The following is a 27,090-nucleotide window of genomic DNA, read 5'->3' on the forward strand; positions in this document are numbered from 1 at the left end:
ATACACACACATACACACATACACACACATACACACACATACACACACATACACACACATACACACATACACACACATACACACACATACACACATACACACACATACACACACATACACACACATACACACACACACATACACATACACACACACACATACACACACACAAACACACTTACAAATACACATACACACACATACACACATACATACACATACACACACATACACATACACACATACATACACACATACATACACAAACACATACACACACATACAAACACACTTACAAATATACATACACACACATACACATACATACACACACACACACACACATACACATACATATAGTAGTAACATGGCTCTGGTTAGCTCATATCTTTTTGGATACCAGTCTTTCTTGGTGTCTTTGGTGGTCATGCTTGGTCAGGTCAAAGAACTGGAAGTGAAAAATCCAGGAAGTGTTGAAGTCTGTCTTCACAGGCACTGGAGAGATTGTAGAAAACAGAAGGTCACTGACTACAATAGTCAAGGAGCCCTTTCTTGCTTCTCTTGGCACCACCTTGTCAGAGAAGAGCAGAAATTAAGAACTCACACTGGCATTTCCTTTTATACTCTATTACTGTCTTGTCTTCTCTACTTATAAAGCATATTTATTCAAAGAAAGTAGTATGACATCTTTGTGTGTGTGTGTGTGTGTGTGTGTGTGTGTGAGGCATTTAAGTGAATCTAGAATATTAGTGAAATGAAAACCCAAAACCTTCCTTTGAATTTAGTAGCATATGTCCTTATTTTCTGCTGGAAAAGTAATTAGATTTTATTAGAGGGTGTTGTCAATTCAATAAGCTGATAGAGCAAACACACATAGCAGGCATGGTCCTGTTCATAAGATGTGTGGTGCTGCTAAGACTATGCTTTTCTGTCTCAGCTATTGGCCTCCTTCATGCTCAGGGTGGCAGCAATGCCAACATCTCCACGTTCGTTCAGTGGCCCTGGCTCCCCTCAGCCCTCTCTGTCCCTTGGGTGGATTACATCATTAGAATCACCTTCTGTTCCCCTGCTTGCCACCACTTGGCTGACATCACACTCTGTGCCTGTCTCTCAAGGCTCAGCTTTGGCTGCTGTGGCATCTGTGTGACTTCTCATCCAGAACTCAGTTCTCCCCGGCAGCAGGGTGGTAGACTAGGATCCTTACAAGAGTCCGTTTGGAGGATAAGACCCAGATGAAGCTGCATGTTGGTGGAGCTTTTCATCTAGGCCTGAAATAGGAGAGCCTGGGACAGGAGTGTCCCTTGAGAAATAGGGATCTGCTCCAGCCTTCTGTGCCCAACACTCAACTGCTTAAGTGGGCTGGTGGGCTGAGTCCAAAGGGAATATCATTTCCACAGATTGTGGTTTAGTTTGTCTCCCTGTACAACTGAAGCAAAACTGAATACGGGTGTTCCAGTGACTTCCTTCTTCCCGAGGAGTAGACAGCTCACTTTGTCACGTTTCCCTAGTTTTCTGCACAATCTCCCCTACACCCCTACATAAGGTATTTGAGGGGAAAGAAGACTTGGGGACACATTTTTAAAAGGGGTTTTCAAGTGTTGTGTATATATGGACTGATATTTGCTATATAAAAGACTCCAATGAGAATTTCCTGTGCCTTGGTTAGCTTTTAGCATGGTAAATTTTGTCCCTACTCACAAGGGTGGGGACAATAGAAAGAAACATATTTCTATTAAGATTGTGTCATGTCTTGTAGTCACCCTGAGCAGGTGGGCCTGTAATTATTTTTTTGATGCTCTTTTAGGAAGTCAATAATACCATGGGAGATAGAAGAATAGCAAAATTAATTTGTTTAAACATTACGTAGGAAGTCCTGTGTACACGTTCACTAGAGAAACATCGGGTTTCTTCCCTTAAAGGACAAGGCTTTGTTTTGTTTTTAATAAGACACACTCTTCATAATTAAAACAAAATCCTAGTGTTAAGGGATTACTGCTTTAAATAATTGGATTTCTTCCTTTTGTCTCTCTGATCCCCTGTATATGAGAGGAAAATCTAGTTGTGCCTTAGGATAATAAATATTTCCAAATTAAAGGGTCCTTTTAAGCATGGAATTTTAATATTTTTTTAAGTTTATGGATGATGATATAGGAGTAAGTTAAGGTCAAGAGCCATTTTAAATTTAAATTCAAAAGCCAAAGATGCAAGACTTGGTTGAGCAGTGGGACTGTGCAAGGCTTCTTACATGACAGCGTGGTTTTTTTTATAATAAATTATTACAAATTATCCACATAGTTTTATTGAATCCTTTCATCACAACAGTATATGCATTTCCTTACCTACTTGGTACTTTACACTTTGTGTGTCGTAATACTTGCAGAAGTACTGTCTGTCAGAGATGATTAAAATTTGAAACTGGTTTGGGCAAGAAAGCTAATAGGAAGTGCATAAGGTAAACAGCTGACTGTATTGCTTTTAGGGAAAACTTGCAGAATCAACCCAAGTCTTCTTTCTTTTATCTCTTTACACCATCAAGTCGTTTTTATGAGATTCTAAAATCATTAACATGGGAGCTTCTAAGGGTGAATGTCTAAAATTGGGGGCATATTTTGTGTGAGCTAGAATCGCTCCATCCAGGACCTTCCTCAAGCATTTCCTTCAGCCCTGGAGTCAGGAAAGGATGACATTTGTGAAGAAAGAATGATCTGAAAGGGCTGAGGGTCCCCACTTCCTAGGAGGACACTTTGGGGATAGGGAGCACCTTTTCAGATCCATCTAATGAATTTCGGTCTTGGAGCTCTTTGGAAGCTCAGAGAAGCACCAGCTCTTGCTCTAGTTGAAGACTTAAAACAAACACACAAAACCCAAAAACACACCAAAGGAAATCTGAAGCCAGAATAGCAAGAGATTTCAACTTGACCCATTTGGCAAGCAGTGTGGGTCCTACTGTAAATGATACTGTCATTTCTTAAACAGGTCCTTAGTCACCTTAATCCGTGTCACCAGACTCTTTTGCAGCCCTTGCTATCTTGATGATTGCTACCTAAAATAATTCAGTGGTCTCTCAATATACCTCAGTAGTTCAAATCAATAATAATAACATAGGCCTCTACTGAAAGTATTTCCTCTTTGGCACTAACTGTTCTTCAGCACTTACACTGGGAGGCACTGGACCCAGACTGAAAGAAGGGATGAGATTGAGTTGTGTGGCCAGCCATCAGGTTTCCATATAATGACAAAAAACAATGGATCACCCACAGAAGACAATTTGGAACTGTTACGGAATAAGAAATTAATGTGGGGGCAAGGTAAGGAAGGAGAGGCACAGCTTGGCTGGAGCTGCCTTGAGAGCACAGACAGTGTGGGTTAAACAGCAGAGGTGACTTTCTTCTCATACTTCCAGGACTGAAAGTTCAAGGTTCCACCAGGGTTGGTTCCTGAAGTGCCTCTCTCGGGCTCCTTCTTGCTGAGTGTTCATCTGGCCTGACCCTGGTATCTGCTGAGAGCAAGAGAGAGCAAGCAAATGAGTAGGTGAGAACAGGAGAATGAGAGTGAGAAAGAGAGAAAGAGGGAGCAGAGAGGGAGAGAGGGGGGGAGAGCACGAGCACAGAGAGGGAGCACAGAGAGGGAGCAAGAGAGAAAAAGAGTAAGAGCTAATGAGAGCAAGAAGGAGAATCTTGTTTTCTTATATAGAAGCAGACCAGTTCTCCCTTGAGATGTCATTTCAGGTTAGTTAATGGCCTCATTGCTTGCTCTTCAAACACAGTCCCACTGGGTGCTGGCTGGGCGTTAATGTATGAATTCTGGGCCATATAGTCCACAATGGATGAATCTACTACAAAACTGTAATGAAATGTTTTCCTAATCTGCAAGTGAGTTTTTTACTCCTAACTGTGTGGTTAGGATTATCTTTTGCTTTTAATACAATGACTATCTTTAATTTTCTTTAAAGGTATATTTTAAAAAACAACTACCAAGAAATAAGGATTATTAGGGTATCCAAGTGAAATAAGGCATATTGAAATAATTTGTAAAAAGAGATTTAATTTTGTTTTCATTTTAAGTAGGTTTTCAAAGCTCTGGCTCTGAGGAACTTGGCAATTCTAGTCAGTCTGAATACAGGGTGAATATAAATGTTTAGTTTTACAGTCTGGAAAAATACCTGAGTGCCTGTTACAAACCATGTCATGACTTTGCTTGCTCTTGTCAATGTTTAGCAAAGTTAATTAATATGGTTACTAATGTGATTGTTGTTATCAGACACAGATTACTCTCTGGTCCCTTGACATCCATTATATGCTTATTTCACATTTAGGTACAAACCCCCCACCCCAAAAAAACTCCCAAAACCTCAAAACCCCCACAACCATACAAACAAACAAAAGACTAGTATTCCCTTCATTCTAAATCTTTAGATGCAGTTAGTAATTACTTCTAATGTTGGGACCTGCATTGAGCTACCAGATTCTTGGTCCCACACCTAAACCATTTAATAGCCATGGGGAGAAGTGACCTAGGTGGACATTCTATTTCATTCAGGTCTGAGTAAGCCACATTAGAGCTCAGTCAGAATTCTGACCTACATTTGCAAAGGCAGCGCCGTGCTGTTACCTGAATCCACTGTGCACCTGAGGGTGAAATACTAGAAACGAGGCTGCCAGTATTTTTTTTCCCAGCTATATTTGACCAGAAGTGATTCCTTATGCCAGGTGGCTGGCTTTAGAAGACACAGAAAGTACAAGGTTCCCCAAGATTCCTATGTGAAATCATAGGAAAGGTGATTCAGAACAAATCAGGATACTGAAAAACAATGATAGCCATGTGGAAGCAATCTAAAGAGAGATCCAGATGAATTAATTGTATCGGAAAGTACTGAAACGGAACTGTGGCTCCTGCTCAAACCTGCTCTTACATACGTGCTCTGAGTATTAAATCGTTTACTCCTTTAGTCATCCACCCGTTAGCACAGACTTAGAACCTCATCCTTATCTCAGCTCTGTGAGGCTCTGGAAACACAAAGCAACAGATGTTAGACGCAGCATAATTACATGTATCCTGGAAACATATCTTTATGAAGTAGGATTGGTTCTTGGGAAAACAAAAATTTGGCAAACAAAGGGCACTACCTTGCTGCTGTCAGCAGTCGGGACTCAGGCTAGATTATAATAATCCTGTGTAAGCAGTAACTGCGGGCTGCATGTTTCAGAGAAACAATGGAGTTCTAAAATTCACTAACCCAAGTAAACAGCAACCCACTCATTCCCTGAAGGAGCGAGGAGAGGTCCTCACAGCTGAGTTTTGTGTTGGAAGAGTTCCTTCTACAGCCTTTAAAAGATGTTTCCAGAGAACCAAGTCCTGGCAGGTTGATGCTGAGGTTTGGGGCACAGCTGACTGGGGATGCTGCCTCTGTGCCGTGTTCTGTTTTAGGATACCCACTGCGAAAGAAACCCATTAAACAACTGAACTGAGCTGCAATCTTCCAGCAACTCAGTAACTCAGTTGAGTTGGGCACCCCGGGCTCTGCAGTTCTGTGACAATTGGTCAGCACTGGTGTCCATACCAATTGATCGGTTCCCTCTAATTCCAAATCAAAGCAGCCTCTTTACCCTCGTCTGTTTAGTACAACACACCCACGTAGTCAGTGTCACCGAGGAATTATCTAGACAACATTTTGAGAGCTACTATGCGAACCTTTTCCCACATTAGTGGGAAGCTGCAAAGTTGAAACGTTTCTGAAGCTAATTGTGTTAGAGTCAGAGGTTTAAGTAACTAGGCTTGCTCATGGTCACGATCTATTTATCTACTTAGTATGGAGGTCACCTAAATGTGGACTTGTTTATATTTTCCCACAAAGTTGTTCTGGAAATAAACAGAACCCCCTACAGATTATTTATACCATGAAGCTATTCTGACATAATTGTGCCTTGTGTCATGTGTCTTATTTTGTGTATATTAGAAGATCAGCCTGTATTTTGTTGTTGATAATCATCTTACAGATGGGCCATCACCTGTTTTTAAGAGCTTAGCAACCAAGCCTTCTCTGTTGCTATGACACAGTTTTCACATGTCTGAGAAGCAAAGACGATTTATAGGGAGAGCGGCACATTTTGGGGTTCGCTTGCTTCCTCATTCAGTGTTTCAGTGCTCAGAGCACTGCTGTATGCTGGGCTCTGGCCCCACAGAGGATGCCTTCCTCTTCAGCACAGTATGTATTTTCACAAAATACAGGATGTACAGGAAGGCCTCAAGACCATGAAGTTAGGTAGCTGTAAGCAAATTTCAGCTGTACCTTATCAGCGTTTGCCCCAAATTTAGCCATTCCGTCTTGGGTTGGAATAGCTGTTGAACTTCCCAGTGAAGGAAAGTTGCAGAAACTTTTTTTTTTGTTGTTCACCTTGACCACAAGCTATAGTCATTTGAGAAGAGGGAACCTCAAATGAGAAAATGCCCCGCCCCAGACTGGCTGTGGGGCATTTTCTTGATTAGTGTATTGATAGAGGAGGACTCAGCCCATGGTGGGTGGTACCTTGGGCTAGTGGTTCTGTGTTGCATATGAAAGCAGTCTGAGCAAGGCAAGAAAAGTAAGCCAGTAAGCAGCATCCCTCCATGGCCTCTACTTCAGATTCTGTCTCTGAGTTCCTGCCCTGACTGTGACGTGGAAATGTAAGATAAAATAAATCCTCTCTTCCTCTGGTAGCTTGGGTAACTTTTTTAAAACACAGCAATAGTTTTTAAAAGTGTCACAGAACTCCATGGAAGTATAGGAAATGATTATCCAGCTGGTAAACTATGGGATTTTCTCATAAGAACTGAATTTGTGATCATAAAAATTTCCCAAGCTTCTCCAATTCTGCAGACAGATACTTATTTTATTGATGGCTCATCTAATGGTATGGTCATGGAGGGGGGGGAGTAAAATTAGCTGTCCAGATATTTATTAATCTTAATAGACAGATATTTCCTCTTCTTCAGGCCAACAGGTAGAACTAGATGTTTTGATTGATCTATTAGAGTTAATTCACAAACCCTTAAATATCATTTCAGATTCTGCTTATCATTTCCAGAAATAGACTCATCGTACTTACTCATTGGACATACTGTAACTTCCCTTGTTTTATGGCAGGAGGAAATAAAGCAAGCTAATGCATTAACCTGCACTATATTTAGTTCTCCAGAGGAAAACTGAGGAGGGGGTATGCATCTGTCATTGCAGAAGCTAAGGCCCTATGTACTGAGGAAGAAGTTATTTTACTATTGATTCTACCTTTATGGCTGGGCGTTGGGACTGCAATAGACTTACCCATTCATTCCATTTAATTTTGCCCGGGTTTAAATCACTTCCTATTTGCATAAGACATCATAACATTTGTATTACTACTAAAGGCAAATATGGGTTTATCTTCTACAAGATACTATATGTTAGTTTAACATTGTGCATCAGTGGGAGTAAAATCCCAAACTCATAGTATAGTCTACACTCACGTTCCATGTCACACACCAACTTCTGACCTGTCTGTTTGTACATCACATCTCCCTACTCCCTTTTCACTGGTGTCTGCCTGCCACATTTTGAAATTCTCAATGTGCTTTTCACACAGGGCTTCTTCTTCTTCTTCTTCTTCTTTTTTTTTTTAAACACCTGCTTGGTCAGGAAACCCTTGGAGCTAGCTGCAAATTAAAATTTAGATACTTGCTAATATGTAAGTTATCTAACATAACTGGCGTAGGAAACATCTATAGTCACATATTAGTATTTTTGAATGAAACATTGATATTAGTCAGTCTAGGCAGGCAAGCGAGAACTCAGTCTGTATAAAGTGTAGTCTTGAGGACCTCAGACATTTTTATTTCAGGCACCTCTCAATTTTTGATCCATTGTGGGTTCTCCCAAACCAATAATTTAAAGATAGTTTTAAAACAATACACTGTAGGTCTGGACACGATGGCTCAGTCTCTAAAGTACACGCTGCACAACTGGGTGGATCTGATTCTCACCCCCAGGATCTACACAAAAATGCTGGGCCTGGTGTCCTATGTTTGTGGTTCATGCAGTGTGGAAGTTGAGACAGGAGTAGAGTCTGGCCTGCTAGAATAATCTAATTGGCAAACCCCAAGTTCCAGGAGCAGACTGTCTCAGTAACAACAAAAACAAGGTGAAAAGCTCTTGAGAAATGGACAACCCAAGGTTGTCCTTTGCTGCTCCCCTCAAAAACCACACACATAAGCATACACAAGCACGTGTATACACAAGCATGCACACACACAAGCATATACACACATAAGCACACAAGCATGCACACACAAACACACACGTGCATATACACACAAGCATAGATACACATAACTATCTGTGTTCACATTCAAACAGTTGCATTTCCAGTGGATAGGTATAAACACATAAACACACACACACACACAATTACTTTTCACTTAAATATGGTCTGTTGTTAAAGATGGTACAGCGGTTTAAGGATAGCTCACTATTACTGAAAACAAGTACTATTTGTTTGATGATACTTAATCAAGCACTTATTAATAGTAGGAATATCAGAAATACTTAATGGGTCTTATATCGGTGAATGATTCATGCATTAAGTCTTTTAGGGCATTGTAATGTAACCAATTCAACTCTCTTATTGATCTGTTATTGATTTGACATGTATCTGTAAGTCATGAAGGTAATTTAATCCTCACTTGACGTTTTAACATTTATTTGTATCCCTTATATTGAGGAACTTGCTTCTTGCTAAAGAAAACGAAGATAGTAAGTTTTTGCAGTGATAGTTGTCTTGTTTTGGTTGACGATTCACAGAAGAGAGTTAGGCACGAGTAGCAATTACAGTAAAGATCGCTCTTCTTTCTCCAGCCAAGTATTCCCTATACTTCTAGAAATGATTTCTTTTGTCCTTTCCATCTAGCTTTAGGACCACAGTTGGATTTAAGTTGCTAATTTGCTTTAGGATAAATTGTTGGCCATTTAGAGTCAGTCAGACCCTGGTACTCGTCTAGTGTTTCTTTCAGAACAATTTAAGCATCTCAACAAAGATAGAAGGCTGGAAATCCTCTTATGCTTTGCTTCACTTTCCAGGCTGATTCCTGATCTACTGCCTAATGTCCCTCTTCAAACAGGAGTTCTCTCTCGTTGCCTTTCTCTCAAAGACTAGATCCTGTAGATGCAATTCTATTTGTTTGTTTGATTGTTTGTACATTTATGCAGATTTGCTTCTTGTTTCTTATTACGGGGTAGCACCTTGTTTTGGGGAACTCTAAGGAAGCATTATGTTATAGTAATATGTAGTAATAACTGCATAGCAAAAGAAAACAAAATCAAATGCTAACTATGCACGGTCAGTCGGCTTGCAGGCTTTAATGTGAGGTCAAGATTTGAAGGCCTTTCTTTCTGACTGCAGTGGCTTATATTCAGCAGTGTTCTTGCTAGTGAAATAAAAGCCTCTTTAGCTACACAGGCACAGGTGGGCATCTTGGTAGAAAGCCCCATGCGGTGTGACACATGGCACAACCCTCCACGGGGGAGAGAGCATGCAGCTTGAGCTAAGAGTCCTTTTATGGCTACTTTACAGTAGGTCTGTGGCTTTCTTTTTCCTTTTCCTTTTCATAGGAAAGCCATTATCCAAGACAATTAAAGAATATAGCATTTTGAAACCTCAATGTTTATTATTATTTCCCTAAAGTTGTCAAGATTTGAGTCCTAGAACCTATTTAGAAAGCAGATCCCCCCCCCCCACCTGCCCTTGCTATCTATACAAATGATATTTTTGACTCTGTCCTTTACAGTGTTGGCACCCTGTGCATATTAGATGTAATCAGGGCTGAAAGGAAACTTGAATCCATCTGGAAGCAATAAACTTTTCTAAAAGACTGCACAGTGTTATTTAATCCTGTGACTTCTCACTGTGAGTGAAATTAAGGTTTGATGCAGTTGTGTCACATCGTATTGATATCAAATTTATCTTTCTAAGACACAAAAAAAACCCCAAAAAAACCAAAAACACAACAACAACAAAAAAGCCCCGACAGTAGTGTTACAAACGTGGGGAGAAAATGGCTTTCTGAAACCCTGCAAGCCGTTTTATGCTCACTGTTTGCTATGTAGCCCGGGAAAACTGCACAACACATGAGGCAGAGAATTGGCTTTCTTTAAACATTTCAAATTATCACGTAGCACTCTTTTGCCCCGTTATTTAGTGTTAGCCTTTCATCATAGTATTGTGAGATAGAGACTGTATAAAAGACTTGCAGAAAAATCTGTTTTCAAGCTGTTTTCAACTGGTAACACAGTGTGTCAATACCATGCATGTTGGATTAAGTTAAAAACAACAAACTCACTTTTAATTGCAGACTGTTTGAATTCTTTAAGCATTTTTCAAAGAAAACATTGACCTCTAATTTCATTGTGGGAATAACTTTTAGAATGTGACTTTATTTCAAATGTATAGGTAGGAGGTAACACGTTACATATAGATATGAGTTTAGATTATACCAATTAACTAGCTTAGTACATGAAGTTTATCTTAAAGGTTTTTAACATATATATTTACTTTATTAAATCATATTTTTCTTAAAATTTTCTTGGGTTCAAATCAATTGAAATAGAAAATAACTTAGAGTTGGATAATTTGACATTTTATAGATAATTTTCTGGTGATTTTTCTTTCTTAGTGAATAATTCACATTGCATTTTCTTGGCATTTTTCAGTGTCAGAAACAAATCAAAACCCAAATACACTTGTCATTGATAAGCTTTTAATGATAGAAATGAAATAAAAGCTCATATCATGTGAATGCTTAGCATATTAAAAATAAACATGAACTTTGTCATGAATATTAAGTTGGATTCAAAATACCATGGTAAGCTATATTCTAATTATTTCTCCTTCACTTTTGTTTCCATATATATTAGCCTTGCAAATACTAATCAGATGGTAAATAAATATGAATGTTTTTATATGACCATGGACTATGCGAATTTCATGTTTACTTTGGATGTTCAATGTATGTCCCTTCTGGAAATCTCCCTATAATTTCTCTTCATCTTTCCTATCTTCCAGTAGCTTACTCACACAGTGGTCTGTTGACTCAGTTTTATCTCAGTATTAGGGAGTATTCTAAGGAGCAGGGCCCAGTAGACTGCTCTTACTTCTTTTCTAGCCTTTATCTTGTGATCAGGATTTTTGGCATCCTGCTCCTGGCTGTTTTGGACCGTAGGTGAAAACCATTCTGGTTCTAAGTCCAGTCCTCTAGGTAAAAACTGCTACTTTAGTTTCCTGGCAATGGATCTGCTGTCTTCTAACAATCCAAATCTTACTGGGAGGAGTCAAATCAACCTTGAATAACTAGTAGCTATTCTGATAATTCCTTATGCTCAAATGAGAGTCTTAAGGGGAAAACAAATGGAAGGGGAGATAAAGTCAGTCTTTTAGTGTTTTTAACCAGCAAGGCCCTTTGGGTAGGGTAAAAGGCTATATGAGTGCTGGAAGGGCAAGGCACAAGTAGATTGCACTGGTTAGCATCCCATTGTTAGCACTAATGCATAGCTAAAGGCAAAGAAGATATGACTAGCCATGAGATCTTCCTGAAAGTTGGAGTGTGAGTTGGCTTAGACTCTGAAGTGAGGTACCTGCTAATCTCTAAGCCCATGTTCAGACCACCTTCCTCAGAATCCATTATAGTTGAAATGTCTAATGTGTCATGGGCCCACATGTTTCAGCACTTGGTTCTGAGGTGGCAAACCTGTCTGTGGAGGTTGTGACACCTTTAGGAAGTGGGGCATAACTAGAGGTAGTGGGTCACTGGAGGGCAGTGGAGAAGCAGGCTTTATGGTACAGCCTAGCTGACTTGTGTCCAGATGATCTCTCTGCTTGCTGACCATAGCAAAAGTATCAGAGGCCCAGGAGAAAGTAGGAGCTAATGCCCACCCCAACAGAAGGATGTGTTTTTATTGTTGTCATGGAGCCAAGCTAGCAAGTCAAAGGGCACAAACTTGAGGAACTCTCATGCATTCTCAGACAGTTGTCTATAAGTTCCAAGTACAAAAACAGTAGCCCTTTAATATAGAAAAGAAGTATCTGGAGTATAGTAAATGTTGACGTATGTCAAACAAAAGAAAAAAGCTTTTATGTTTGCCTTAGCCTACTACATTCTATTTTACCTCTAACTATGGCATGAGTTTTTCATTTAATTGTTTGTTTAATGTGGAGAACAAGTACAGAAAATGATTAAATTGCTACCAGTAACTTCTGTTGAGTGTCCGGGCTGTACAACTCAGAAGGACTCAGCAGAGAAGGATATGCCTAGGAATAATGGCCTAATGGGATTTGAGAGTTAATGTTTGAAGAGGCTAGAGTCAAGAAGGCCTTCCATTATCCAGGAAATGAAGGGGCAAAGGTTTGAGGTGGACATGTGCATAGTGTGATTTAGATACATCTGATGGCTATGACTATACTTACTATCAGCATTTATTGGGAGACCCACCTATTTTTGAAGCACCGAATGAAGTGCTAGGATATTGAAAGCAGAGATGGGGATAAGCATAAAGATACTGCCAGAGACTCACAGGCTATGAAAATGACAGTTATCTGATATGATGTCAGTTACCAGTGTATACGACTTGATAGACTCGATGAACTGATAAGGTCAAAGAAATGGCTTGATTATGAGACTAGAGTGAACCCATTAGGTTCATATCTTCTGTGAGTGCCTCTCCTGGAATCCTCCACCCTTGAATTCATCAATGTTTCTATTAAGAGGTAAAGATGGGAGTGACACAGGAAAGAATACAAATGGACAAATATGAACACAATAAAGTAATAAATGGTCCCAGCAGAAGTGGCACATGAGCTCACTTCCTGAAGGAATGACAAAGCCCGATCATGTTGCATAAATTCATTCAATAAATCTAAAATAACTTGAAGTATCTATAGGCTTAGGTTGTGTTTTCTCAAGGTCATATTATTTATACTTCAATCTCTGATTTGGGGCAAACTTAAATTATTGAACACAACCAAGAGATGTTATTTATATAAGTTATATCCACTGATGTTTGCTATATTATATAGATTACAGATACTTTAAAATATTAATGAAAGAGCCAGGGCTATCACTCAGCAGTGGAGTGTTTGACTGGCATATAGAAGGCCCTAGATTAGCTATTCAGCATCACAGAAAAATAAAAAATAAAAATAATAGTAGTAAACCTACTACACGTTAATATAAATATCACACTTATTTAAGACATTTCATCAAACAGTATAATAGCAGTGCCACTGTCTTCCCAGTCTTGTAGTCCTGGGATCCTCTTTAATGTCTGATGGGATAGGAGAGAGTTGGCCTCTCACTTTACTGCTCCAGTCAGCTGTGAATACTTGTTCTAGTTGATGTGTAGAGGAAAACTGAGCTGAACACTGAATCGGAACACTTCCAACTGATTTCTCTCTCTCCTGTTTGGATGGACTGACAACTCAGTTGTGATTTTTATGATATCCCCTTGACTATTTGGAAAGCTGAGTACCTCTGTTACAGTTTTATGACACATACATCTTATTATAAAATACTTTTTTAAAAGTCAAATACCAATACCTCCAGAAAATTCCTTTAAGATGAGAAGCTGGAATATATATCTTTTAGAAAACCCTGATTTTCCTTGAAATCTTTCATTTTTTTATGGACAGCACTTTCAGTTTTGCTCTTTGGCTAGTTTTGTTAATTTTTCCAGAGAAAGTTTGGCAAGTAGCTATGACTAAGTGCCAGAGCCTTCCCTGTCAGCAGGTCTTTTGCTCAGACCTTGATCTGTTTATGTAGCCAAGGAGAACCCTACTTTCTCATCCTCCTGCCTCCCCCTCCTTGGTGTTGGGATTAAATGTGTCCTACCAAACTTGTTTGTGTGCTGCTGGGGCCAAACCCCAGAAGGGCTTCATGCTAAGCGGACACTTTCCCCACCCCAGATACATTCCCAGTTAGTTGGTCCTCTGGGTAGAGATTGTGTTCCATGAAGGCATTTGGCGATGTCAACGTGGGTGGTTCCAGGGCTCTTTTGGAGAGGACCATTGCTCTGTTCACAGCAGTGACACTTTATACTTGGTACACGAGAACTAAACATAATAAGCAGTTTTTTTTCCTCGCCAAGAACCACTAGTGGAGAATGTGGGGGGTTATTAGTCATATTGAATGGACTTGTCTATAGTTGTGTCAAAAGCAGGTGCTTTGCCAGATGTCAACATGACAGGTAACGGAGTATTGCTGCCTTTAGTAGCAATGGAAATTCTTGTGAATTAGTGCATCCTATACGTCTACCATTGAGAATGACCCATGGAGCTGCTTGACTTCTCTTAGGCATTTGAATGGCTTGCTTAACCCACTCTCCCCAAAGTATGCACTGCAGATGTAGGCATATCTTTTGTTACTGGCAGAAATTTAAAGAACCCTCTGATCTCTCAGAACTGACCAAGGTGTCTGGAACATGAATAAATATATATATCAAGAATTAGATTTAGCATAGAAAATTGTGTGGCAGCTTTTTTTTTTTTTTGCTTTTTACCAATTTTGTATTTTCTAATGCCAATTTTGTGATAATTATGATTAAGTATAGACTGTGGTTTTAATTATTTCATTTCTTACATTTTGGGCATTGTTCCGAATAAAGAACTGGCATTTTTATCTGTATTTTAAAACCTAAGCTACAGGAGACTGTTTAAAATGTATCAACTTTTCATGAGTTCATTTTGAATTTGATGCAGAAATGTCTTTACACCGGGCGTGGTGGCACACGCCTTTAATTTCAGCACTTGGGAGGCAGAGGCAGGCGGATTTCTGAGTTCGAGGCCAGCCTGGTCTACAAAGTGAGTTCCAGGACAGCCAGGGCTATACAGAGAAACCCTGTCTCAAAAACCAAAAAAAAAAAAAAAAAAAAAAAAAAAAAAAACCAAAAAAAAAAAACCCAAAAAACAAAACAAACAAACAAAATAAAAACAAAAAAAGAAAAGAAAAGAAATGTCTTTACATCTTCCAGTGTTTAAAGACTTACGAGACATATTTGAGGTACTTACACTCGACAGGAAAAGTTAAATTGAAGGAACCCACAGGTAGAAAAATCATCTCCAATATTAAATTTGGTTTAGTAAAAGTGTAAGACAGTGGATTTGGAATTTCTCTCAAATAAGACGAAAATTTTCTAATCTTTTTACTAGATAAGAATACTAGTTCACCATATCTCCATCTTGATATTCATGTGTGCTTAGGCGTTTGGGCACCTCTGCTCTCCAATGCTGTGCCACGTTCTCCAGGAGAGCAGTACACTGAAGCACATTTTCAGTCTGCTACAGGATTGGCCCTATTTGTGTAAACCCTAGTTTAACCTGATTATTAACAATTACGTTGTGTTTTCTACTTACAATTAGAGTGTATTCAAATTTATTGGTCCCTTGCTTCACAGATTTATCTCAGTATGTGGTGTATTCAAACAGAATTTTGTATTTTTAATTAGGGGATTAGATAAGTAATTCTGAAGAGCCAAAAAAAAAAAAATACCCTGTTAGGCATCATTTTGCCTAACAATGTGACATACACCGTGTGTGTGAGAGTGTGTATGTGTGTGTGTGTGTTCAGGGTGTTGTGCTAGTGCCATCTATCCAGCAGGCTGTTTTTCAAGCCACATTTTAAAAAGTGGACATGTGCAGGAACTGTGAGCACAATTAGCACCAGGCAGATAAACCCAGCTTTAATCCTGTTTACGGTCCGCATCAGGCAGATGTGCCAAGATTGATGCAGACAAGCCCTGGGCTTACAGTAATATTTTTAAAAGTGCAGCTCACTGTCCTATTTTTGTTAAACCTTTGCTCACTATCCTTAAGTGTCACCGGCTTTGCTCTCCTTATTTGCCACTGTAACCCATTTTGAATAGGTCCTGCTTTGCTCTCATAGTGACAGGGTAACCTGCCAGGAAAGGTTATCTTTATTCCCTGTAATTAAATTGGCTCCCCTTCCCCCAAGAAGATACAATAGGAAGTGGGTGCTGAATTAAATAAATAGCAAGCTATCCAATAGACGCATACTTAAATCCCTTGCAAGAACAGATGGCCCCAGTATCTCTGTAAGTAATGCGAGAGGACAGTTAGTGTTCTGAAGCAACTAGCAACGACCAATATGATCCGAATGAGCCAATAGATTTCAAATAACGAGCCACATGCCACCAACCAGAGCTCTACACTGTCTGTGAGGGGTTAATGTAGGTAGCCTGCAACACAGTGCCTGTAGGCCATTTCTGCATTTGTATCTCCTGATATCAAATATGAATTTATAAATGAAGTTGTACTCCAGAGTCTTCCTAGGAGCTGTGCCACTTGTTCTTAAGGTAGGAAGTAAAGCCACATTTGAAACACGTGCCCAGAAAAATCAGCGGGCATGGTGCTTCTCTTCAGAACGCTTTCTTTATTCTACAGTCTGATCATCATAGGTTCATGGAAATATGGCTTTCACGTGTAATTATGAGAATAACTGCTTTCCTTGTGACGGAAACCGATACGATCCCAGGAGTGGCCAGTGTGACTCAGCCCAGCCATTCAAGAGAATGGAATCCAAGCAGAGATTTAAGATCTCAGCCCTTTCTTTGTTCAGCACTTAAAATAACTTACTTATTTTCAAAAGCCTCTTCTTGTTTCATTTGTAGACAAAAAGGAATCTAAGTCACTCTTAAAATAATCCTTCGAGAGACACAGGCAGGTAATCCATCTTTACGGAACCAACACTGCTTTATACAACACAGTTGATTTTCTTTTGTTTTCTTTACTCATGTTTATAATGAATATTTGTGCATCCTGAGAGTGTCCAAAGGGTGTCCTGAAGTAGTGGCTGAGGAGAAATAATGAGCTAAGATTTTCAGTTTATCCCATCAGATAATCCCCAGAACCTTTAGCCTTTCCTGAGGCTAGCCCTAGGGCTTTCCCCAGGCAACCTTCATTAACCTCTGATCCAGGAGGCTGGCTGTGTTGCCTCACCCAGAGCCAGCAGGTCTCCTGCTCATTGCTTACAAACTTCAAAACCTAAAAGGTGCAGCTAAGCGCAGCCTACACTGCTGATTAAACATGTAGGCCGAAGCTTCCTGATATAAACATTTCCAAGTCAAGTGCTCCCAGAGTTCTAACATGCCTTTTTTGTTGGACCCATTTCTACACAGAACACTAAATTCCAATGGTGCTACAGTCTTCTGCTACATCAATGTGCTTCAGGAAACACACATTCTATTATCACACAAGTTGTTTCCAAGTTTGACCTCAGTGACACTTGGGTGAGCTTTCCTTTTCCTTCAGCTGGGTTTATTACTTATTGTTTTGGAGTTAATTCTGAAAAGCAAGTTAAAAACTCTGCATACAAAAAGCCTTTCCCTCCCTCCCTCCCTCCCTCCCTCCCTCCCTCCCTCCCTCCCTCCCTCCCTCCCTCTCTCCTTTCATCCTTCAGAGTGCATGAGCTAGGGTGGACATTAGAGGACAATGTCCAGAAGTTGCTCAGAGCTCACCAAGCCTCTTTCCCCACTGAGCCTTCGTGCCTCCAATTTTCCCCTTTTCTACACTTAAAATTACCCCTACTGCTGATCACTGGAAGGGAAAGCTAATGAAGACTGATGAGAAAACCAGCACTTCATGTTCTCGGTTTTATCTCTCTGTGTGGGTGACTGGGCTTAAGCATTTTCTGTGGTTATTTCTTGGTTTTCTTCCAAGTAATATGTAAGCAGGTTCAACCCCCCCCCCATCAACTGTGTAACTTGCTTTTTTTTTTTTTAAAGAATTATTTGTTTATTTTATGTATATGAGTGCACTGTAGCTGTCTTCAGACACACCAGAAGAGGGCATCAGATCCCATTACAGATGGTTGTGAGCCACCATGTGGTTGCTGGGAATTGAACTCAGGACCTCTGGACAAGCAGTCAGTGCTCATGACCACTGAGCCATCTCTCCAACCCTGTAACTTGCTTTTATTACATGCATTCATTCTTAGTGTCAATGTCTTTCTGGATGCGGACACACACTTATTCAATAAAAGCTGCAAAAGGCAAGGATGGTTTATTCTACCATTCTCTGAACAGACACTAGTGCAGCTTCCGATCATTTTGCTATGATGAATACTGCTGCAATTCACATTTGGGAATCTTTTGATGCTCACAGCATAGTGCCCAGCAGCTACCATTGGCCTGCTTCTGCTGCTCTAAAACTGCTTCCTTTTCAGCCATACCATGGCCTACCCTTAGTTTTGATCCCATGCCAACCTAGAAGGCAGAGTGGTGTTTGGTTGTTTAAATTTGCATTTCTTTGATTACTAATTAGGTTGAACTTCTTCCCGTGTTTGTTGCTTGATTTGCATTCCTTCTTTTGTGGAATGCCTGCTTGAGTCTTCTATGTTCTTTTCCATGAAAGTGTTGCAAATAACTCTTTGGCCTTTGCTTTCTTCGTGACTTTTCTTTATGAATCTTTAGGACTTTTAAAGTGATCAAATGATTTTTTAGGTCAGGCAACTTGAGCTCTGTGTGTCTGACTGTTTATCATGCTTGATGCATTTTTAACTTAAGGCTATATAAATTTCTAATCTAGAAATACTGCTGCAATTTATGAGATAAATTATTTCTTTTTATTTCTTCAAATAAGTTTGCAACCACTTTCTACTCCTTTCCACACAGTTTAGATTTCTTTAGATAAGTATACTAGTGGATTTTCAAATACACACACACATTTCTGTGCTCCATTCATTTCTGTTTCTAGATATTGAAATTACTGCCACTTTGCAGATTATACCTGCTGGGGACAGCAATTGCCTCCAATGTTTTGTTTTTAGGATCTTTTTCTAGCTAATACAGCCTGTTACTCCAAGAGCACTTGCAAGTCATTTGAACAGACTCCCTGTTCATCCAAACATAAAAAAAAAAAAAATTCCCAATGAGGTTTTACCTAAAGTTTTATCAGAAATATTCTTGAACACTGAGATTTTAGACTTGCAAGACATGTAATCTTGGGATTTAGTCTACCTCCTTTCACTTGTTGGTTTTTCAGGAAATTTTAAATGACTTCCCTCATCAGTTCCTGCATCAATAGTTGCTGCTGTTTCCAAAGGTATCATATGCTAATTGATATGCAATTTCAATTTTCCCCATTATGTCTTCTTAGATGTAGACATATTCACTTGCAATTTTCATTGGGTCTATTGCTTAGGTGGACTCACTTGAATCTTAGAAATACGTCCTGCTACAGCCAGAAATTAGAGTCTGAATCCTGCCTCTCTCTGCAGCACCAGGCTTGCCTTTTATCTCCTGATGGTTAGCCAGTGTATTGAAATACCCTGGGGTAGCCAAGGTGCCAGTAGACATTCTTCTTCCTGTAAAGGCTTCTCTGTTTGTCATTTTACCAAATGTGATATTGACTTCTGGTTGCTATCTATAAATTTGTGGTTTATAAGAGATTTAAGTTAGAATAATTATTGAATTACTTAAGTAAAACCCATGCATACCGAAGGGTTCAAACTATGTGGAATGAGATTTCAAATAAAAATCATGGAGATCATCTTTTTGTATTCTTAGTGTCTATTTCTTTTTTCCCCCTTCCTATTCTTCCATTTCCCCTCTGCATGTTTATGGCATGTTTTACTCTGCAATACCAATTCTTTAATTGGCATAGCTTGCAACCAACATTATCAGATTAGCCTAGGAGCTTTTTGCAATATACAAATGGGGTCTCATGCCAAGGTCATTTGAGATACACCTACAAATGGGTGAAAGGCAAGCAAGGGATAGGAAATAAGGAAAAGAATATGTGAGGGGACTACTCACTTTGTGTCTGTGTATTGAGTGTCTGTGTGAATTGTGTGTGTGTACTGAATGCGTGTATGCACTATTGTGAGTACACATGCTCGTGAAGGAGAGATGGCAACCCTGGATGTCTTCTCTGTTGCTCACCAGCTTTGCGAGACAGATTCTCTTACTGAACCACATGTGCGAAGCAGCTCACATATTTGGCTATATTATCTGGTTAGCCAGCAGCTGGAATCCACCCATCTCTGTCCTTTTCCTCCCAAATGGTCAGAGCCCCGTGCGACCCACATCTGGCTTTTAAGTATCTGCTAAGTGACTGAACTCAGACTCTTCTACCTGTACACTTTATCCACTAAGTGTCTACACCATAGCTCTGAAAAAACAAATCTTAAATACCAATGGAAACTATAAAGAGGTTTCACTAATTGCTTGACTAACAGAACTTTGTAAAACTACCCATAGATAGACCAAAACAAGTTCTTCACCTGAGTACTATAATATAGCTGTATACTACATCTCCCCAGAAGCACCTCCATGGAGTGGATATGCTTAGCTTTCCAGACTGTTGACCACACAGCCTGTTACACACCACTGGGTGAGGCTATCCCTGAACTTTTGAGGAGTCAGTTTTCATCCCCTATGAACTGACAAATCTCACTTGTAAAAGAAGTCAGACAGCTTCCCTCTATTGATCAGTTTAGGTGGTGACTGTGGTGACATGGCTGCCTTACTATCTATGACATGGAATATCTTGATACTTAGAGGAAAACCCGTGGAATTGATCCTGAGAGAGGACTGACTTTTAAGCCACTGAAAGATCTCAGCAGGCCATGCCAAGCAGACCTGAAACCTGAGCCTTCTTAAGAGTGACAAGTTTGCCAGGCACTGGCATAGCCTCATATGAGACAGCTATATCAGGGTCCCTTCAGCAAAATCTTGCTGGCATATGCAATAGTGTCTGGGTTTGGTGGCTGATTATGGGATGGATCCCTGGGTGGGGTAGTCTCTGGATAGTCCATCCTTTTGTCTTAGCTCCAAACTTTGTCTCTGTAACTCCTTTCATGGGTATTTTGTTCCCTCTTCTGGATGCTCACAGTCATCTATAGGATGGAACACAGGGCACCCAATGGCGGAGCTAAAGAAAGTACCCAAGGAGCTGAAGGGGTCTGCAACCATATAGGTGGAACAACAATATGAACTAACCAGTACCCCCCAGAGCTCGTGTCTCTAGCTGCATATGTATCAGAAGATGGACTAGTTGGCCATCATTGGGAAGAGAGGCCCCTAGGTCTTGCAAACTTTATTTGCCTCAGTATGGGGGAATACCAGGGCCAAGAAGTGGGAGTGGGTGGGTAGGGAAGCAGGGCGGGGGGAGGGTATAAGGAACTTTCGGAATAGCATTTGAAATGTAAATAAAGGAAATATCTAATAAAAAAAAAGTTGAGATTAAAAAATAATTTAAAAAAAAGAGTGTCAAATTTGTAAAGGGGACTTGCTTTCACCTGATCTTCCTGCTGCCGAATCATGGAGAACAAAGATTTTCTTCTCTTTTTTCCAGGAGCTTCCATGTGCTCAGTGGGCAATCAGGCTACACCTTCCTCTGTGGTTAGAAGAGGAAGCCACCTCCTTGTAGAAACTTGTAGAGAAGTCTTTGCAACTAACATAGAATACATCCATCTTCATTGGAAGGTTTCTTCTCTGGATTCAGGAACTCCTGACACTGCTGAGAGAGGGGAAGAGACAGGCAGACAGACAGACAGACAGAAGAGGAGGAACTTCTCACTGTCTTTTGGTTTCAGCAGTCTCAATCTTCACTTGTGTTGCCACTCCTCAATGCTCCTTTTATCCTGGATCATACATGCACATAAGCATGAACATGCGCACACTCATATATGTATGCGTCTTTGAATACCTCATTGTGTGGGCTTGGCAGATAGGCTGGCTGTTTTTATGTCCTCATGGATGTCCCTGCATGTTTTTAATTCCTTGGCTGTAGTATGATCCCTCTGAGTCGTGCTCTGAAGTCTTGAACCATAGACCCACAGCAGCCTCTAGTCACTCGCTCGTGAGACCCTCTTCTAAATGCTGTCCCCAGTTTCCCCCTCAGTACTCCCATTCTGCTTCCATACCATATGCACGTGTGTGACTCAGTGATAATGTATATATCTTTTACTTTAATAAGTCATCGTAGACCTATGTCCGTGAGCAAAATCAGTGTTCTCCACTTTTCAGCATTAGAAATCCATTGCATAGTGCTGGTGTGTTATTTAAATGTTGCCTTATCTGCTTGTCAATTTGTTTATCCATGGGGTGTTTCTAAGACTCCAAAGGTCATAAGTATTGTGTCACAGGGTCTCTGGGCCATCCATGTACTTCAGTTTTTCTCTACCCTTGGAAAAACTGACCTAATCCTCCTTTTCTTTCATTTTCAGCTCATGCAGGGACAGAGGCAAAAGGCAAAACCATGAAATTCCAAGTGTTAATGGTTCCGTGGTTGTCAGCTGTTATTCATCCACTCAAAATGGAGAGACAGTGGTTTTGACCGAGAGTTTAATTTCTTCTTAGGTGGCACCAGGCGTGATCTTCTGGGCAAAGAAGAGTCCCTAGAACTTGAAGACATCTTCTCAGTGAAGCTGAAGCGGCGTTGCTGGGCCAAGCATCCAGGCAGAGACACACTGCTGGGCATAACGCTTTTCATCTGCTTGAAGGAGCAACGGAACAAACTAAAGGACTCCACACTGGATCTTATTAACTTCAGTGAAGACCACTGTGACATATGGTTTAGACAGTTCAAGAAAATCCTGGAAGGTAAGTCCTCATCATGGAGATTTTTAATGAACACAGGCTTCCTCACTTTAGGTAGGGAACATCACATGTCAGGGGACAGAGCAGTGGGGTGGTGGTTAAGAGCACTCTCTGCTCTTCCAGAAGACTCAGCACTCAGTGGCTCACAACCATCTATAACTCCAGTTCCAGGGGTTCTAACGCCCTCTTTTGGCCTTCATGGGCACCAAGAATGCACCTGGTACACATTCAGACACATAGACAGGCCAAACACCCATACATCTAAAATAAAAAGAAATTCTAAACCCACAAGTTACTTTTCTGGGAGAGAAGACCATCTGATCGAGCTGTGGACCAGCCTTTCTGTTTATAGTCTGTTGTTTTCCTCCCGAGGAGACCTTGTAACTTGTCAGGTGCATTTAAAAATTCAGCTAAGAAAATCATGTTATTTTCCCCTCTATTTTGCTGATGTGACTGACATAATGGAGCGATTGGAAATTGAGCCTTGAAATATCCTTCCATTCAAGAGTAAATCTCACGTCATCATGGCCATATAGTTCTTTAAATGTGCTATTGAATTAATTTGATATGACTTTCTTAAGGACTCTTGCATAAATATCCATGAGAAGTGGTATCTTTGCGTCTTTGCTTGATTTTGCTATCTAAACAATCTTGCAATCTGATCTTACAAAATGAATTGTAAGTTGTCTTTTGAATGATCACATTTATGAAGAAGTTTTGTTAATTTTAAGTGAGACAGATTTTTATTTTATTTATATGTATGGGGGTGTTGTCTGTGTTGCCTGTGTGTATATATGTGCACTGTGTACATGCGGTGTCCATAGAGGCCAGTTGAGGACATTAGAACCCCTGGAACTGGAGCTATATAACAGTTGTGAGCTGACTTGTGGGTGCTGGAAGCCAAACCCACTGAGCCATTCTTCCAGCCACCTAATAAGTTTTAAAATAATTTCATTTCATTTAAAATGAAAAAAAGATACTTCCATATATGTGTGCATTTGTGGTGTGTTAGGGTGGATGTCCATGCTATAGTGCATATGTGGAGGTGTGTGTGCATTTGTGGTGTGTTAGGGTGGATGTACATGCTATAGTGCATATGTGGAGGTCAGAGGACAACGCTGTGGAGTTGACTCCCTCCTCCACCTTCATACGGATTCTGGGGATAGAATTCTGGTGGCAGGTATCCTGGGAAAGCACCCCTTCCTTTTCATACACCCTGCTAGCCCTGTAGAAGTATCTTTATTGTCCTAACTCACATTTCTCTTGAGCTTGTTTTAGGATTAACTTGCTTCCTATCCACACATTGCCAACAAAGAACATTTATGTGTTGGAAGTTTGAAAATAATTATAGATTCAAATAATTATAGATTTAAAAATCTATAATTTGCTATGTTTTTTTTTACAGCTGAGAGTTGTCTATTGTGGGGTAGATTTTTCTGAAGGTTAATGCTCACAAGGGTATGCCCAATAATGACTTCAGTGTGGTTGAAAATTTGAAGTGAGAGTTTTATAGTTTGAATGTTAAAATTTTTAAATACCATGCACATCATATGTATATAATTTACCTAATTAAAACACCTTATTTGGAGATTATATAGATTATTTTCCAGTTGATCCATTTGGAAAAAAAACATTTTTCAGATTGAACATTGCAGCAGGAGCTGGAGTAATTAGTGCAGTTTGGGGTTGGGGTAACAGTGTTGGGTCCCAGATAGAAAGCAGGTCATAGCGATATCAGGAGCTTATAGCCCCAGCAGCACTAATCCAGATTACCGTATGGACACACACTGGCCTGTGATGTATAGCTGCTAAGCATTTTCCTATAGCCCATGGTAAGCTCAAGTGACTGCTTCGTGCCTGGGATGCTCTGCTTCCTCATCATGCCTGTTTTGTATTTTGAAGATCTGCCTTTCGAGGACAGGAGCACACAGAGGCCAGAGTTTGGTTCATCTTTCTACAAAGAAAGAATAAGTGTGTTCATAATTAGAAAGAATTCATTGTAATAGGCTATTTTTCAATGCTGTTACTTTAAATTTCTCTCAAAAGATTTTAATTGAATTTATTAATAGGAGTAGGTATTCAGAAGGCTTAGATGGTCAATAAAATAAGAATGTGTCAATGTGAGCCTCTTCCTTGTGCAAAGGTCCGAGAACACTCCCAGAGGGCTTATAAAGAACTGGCTAGGGCAACCTCAATATATCTTACCCAAGCAAGCAAAGGACGTCTAGGCAAACCTCAATTTGGTAAAAGCAATTTTATAGGAGTAGAGAGGCTTGTCAAAACCCAAGCAAAATACCTCTGAACACACTGTCTAAATATTTAGTTTGATGAATGATGTTTTAGCTTCATCTAGGGTTAAAAATATAGTGAAATTGTAAGGAATGAATAAACTGTACATTTTTGTTAAGCATCCTCTGGGGATTTTACTTTGTAAAATTTAGATGAGGGGAGGGGGGAACAGTGAAATCCAGAGGATCATCTTCTCTGGCTTGCTCCTGGAGTATAGAATAATTTTTCCCATGGAAAGCAAAGAAATTGGCTTCTAAACCCAAACAATGCTGACAGTTAGGGTTATGAACCTCTAGTGAGCGTGTAAGAACCTAAACAAGTGTCCGCTACATCTCTGCATCCAGAGACCCAGAGTGTCCCCTAGGGGGCAGGTCTCTGTCCCATTGTACACAATCTGGATCTTCTCCAGCATGCTCAAGGGCATGTCTGAGGCTACAAAGCTCTCTGTCAGTTGTATTACATAGGATTTCCCTTTTTAAGTGTCCCCTCTGCAGATCCAAATAATTCAAGCATTCATTAAAGTGCCTGTCATGCAAGAATCAGAGTTAGCTCCAACCCTCTTCCCTGAAGGGTGGAGACTCTGTGTCCTTAACAGGCTTTCCAGGCTGAGGTCTGTTGCCCAACTCTTCCTGATCTTCCTGGTTTGCTTTCCTTGGCATTAGGTCTGTGTGTGCATTGTCTTCCTTCCTTATATCCACCATCCCTTGACTCTGACACAGGGCTTGAGTTTTTGTCAGAGAGTGATTGCTCACTGGTTCCACCCTTGCCCAGGATTCCTCATCCTAAGAGCTTATTGTTTGTAGAAAGTTTGGGGAGGGAAGAACTGAAATTTTGCATATCAAAAATGTCTATAACTTCCAGTCAAATATTAGACAACCGTATTTTAATTCCAAAGACAAAGAGCTTACTTCTACAAGTTGTTCTTAAAATGGCATCGAATTCGAAGTTATTTTGAATTTTGTCTTGATTGAGCAAGTATCACTTTTTTATTGCCAGCACTTAACAAGTCTCTTCTCTTATTCTCCTAAGGAGAAAAACAAGGAGACATTTAAGCCTCAAACGGGTGGTCCTCTAGTCTTAATTAATCCAACAATCACAATTTTATATAGCTCTGACACTGTGTTATTTCTAGATATGAGCAATTATACTTGGAATCTGAGCAAGGAATAAGATGTGATAATTTTTAAAGGCAAAGTTGGCAGGAGCGGCTGGAGAAAGAAAGCAATAGCAAATACTTGAGATCTGAAAACTAATTAACATTGACTAAATAATTACAGGTTTATAAATATAATAGAGCACATTTTCTTTATATCTTAAAGTCAATTAATTTCACTCTTGACCCACTTTTCTGAGCACAGTTGAGCGCACCATCTTTTAACTTTTCTCTGCTCTGAGTTTTTGAGACAAAGTCTATGTAGCTCATCCTAACCTTGAACTCATGTTCTTCCCTCCAGAGCCTTCACCTTACTGGAATTACAGGACGGTACCACTGTACCCAGCTTCCTTTTCAACTTTTGGTCATAGAGAAGCTGTCATAGTGTTGTAACTAGTAGACAACATAATTCATTCATGTAATACACATTATGCTATGACTCTCTGCTTTGCATCATAAACAAAGAGAAAACCCTGAAATAATAAAAAACAAACAAACAAACAAACAAACAGAACATACTGCTTTTGAAGAGAACAGGAGTTCAGTTGCTGACCCCCACAGCAGCAGGCTCACAACCACCTAGAACAGCTCTAGGGGATACAACACATCTGGCCTCTGCCGGCATCTGCACTCACATGCACACACTGCCCCCACAACCCACCCAAAAGCACAGCTACACATAGTAAAAATAATAAAGACACTTAAAAATGGAGATGTATTTCTTAATCCTGTTCATCCTGGAGATGGAGAATACAATATGTTGTTTTAAAAATGGGTCAAACATACAACGCAGACACTAACAAACTTAATGAAAACTATAGTCGCTGACCGTTGATTCTGGAAGTAAAGGGTTTTTATTTTTATTTTCATTTTTATTTTTTGAGCACTTGTCATCATTATGCCAAAAGTAGTCTAACATAATGCTTTCTGATTTTAGCGTAAGTACCTGTGATGCAAAGTATACACAGCTTTCAATATAGTATATATGTATATATATATGCTATGTATATGTTATACTGGTATATAATTAGATGTG

The 27,090-nt window shown here is 39.9% G+C and overlaps 1 protein-coding gene across 2 annotated transcripts in view; it reads left to right on the top strand.

Annotated features, from left to right (window-relative positions):
- Nucleotides 1-27,090, top strand: part of Cerkl (CERK like autophagy regulator) — a 102,447-nt gene that overhangs the window by 13,552 nt on the left and 61,805 nt on the right. For both annotated transcript variants that reach the window (XM_021185209.2, XM_021185241.2), the window contains exon 2: nt 22,373-22,615. In XM_021185209.2, the coding sequence (XP_021040868.1) occupies nt 22,373-22,615 (243 nt within the window). The remainder of the gene's footprint in view (nt 1-22,372; nt 22,616-27,090) is intronic.

This window comes from Mus caroli, unplaced genomic scaffold (genome assembly GCF_978045245.1).
Source record: "Mus caroli unplaced genomic scaffold, Mus_caroli_1 scaffold_2, whole genome shotgun sequence".
Taxonomy (NCBI): Eukaryota; Metazoa; Chordata; class Mammalia; order Rodentia; family Muridae; genus Mus; species Mus caroli.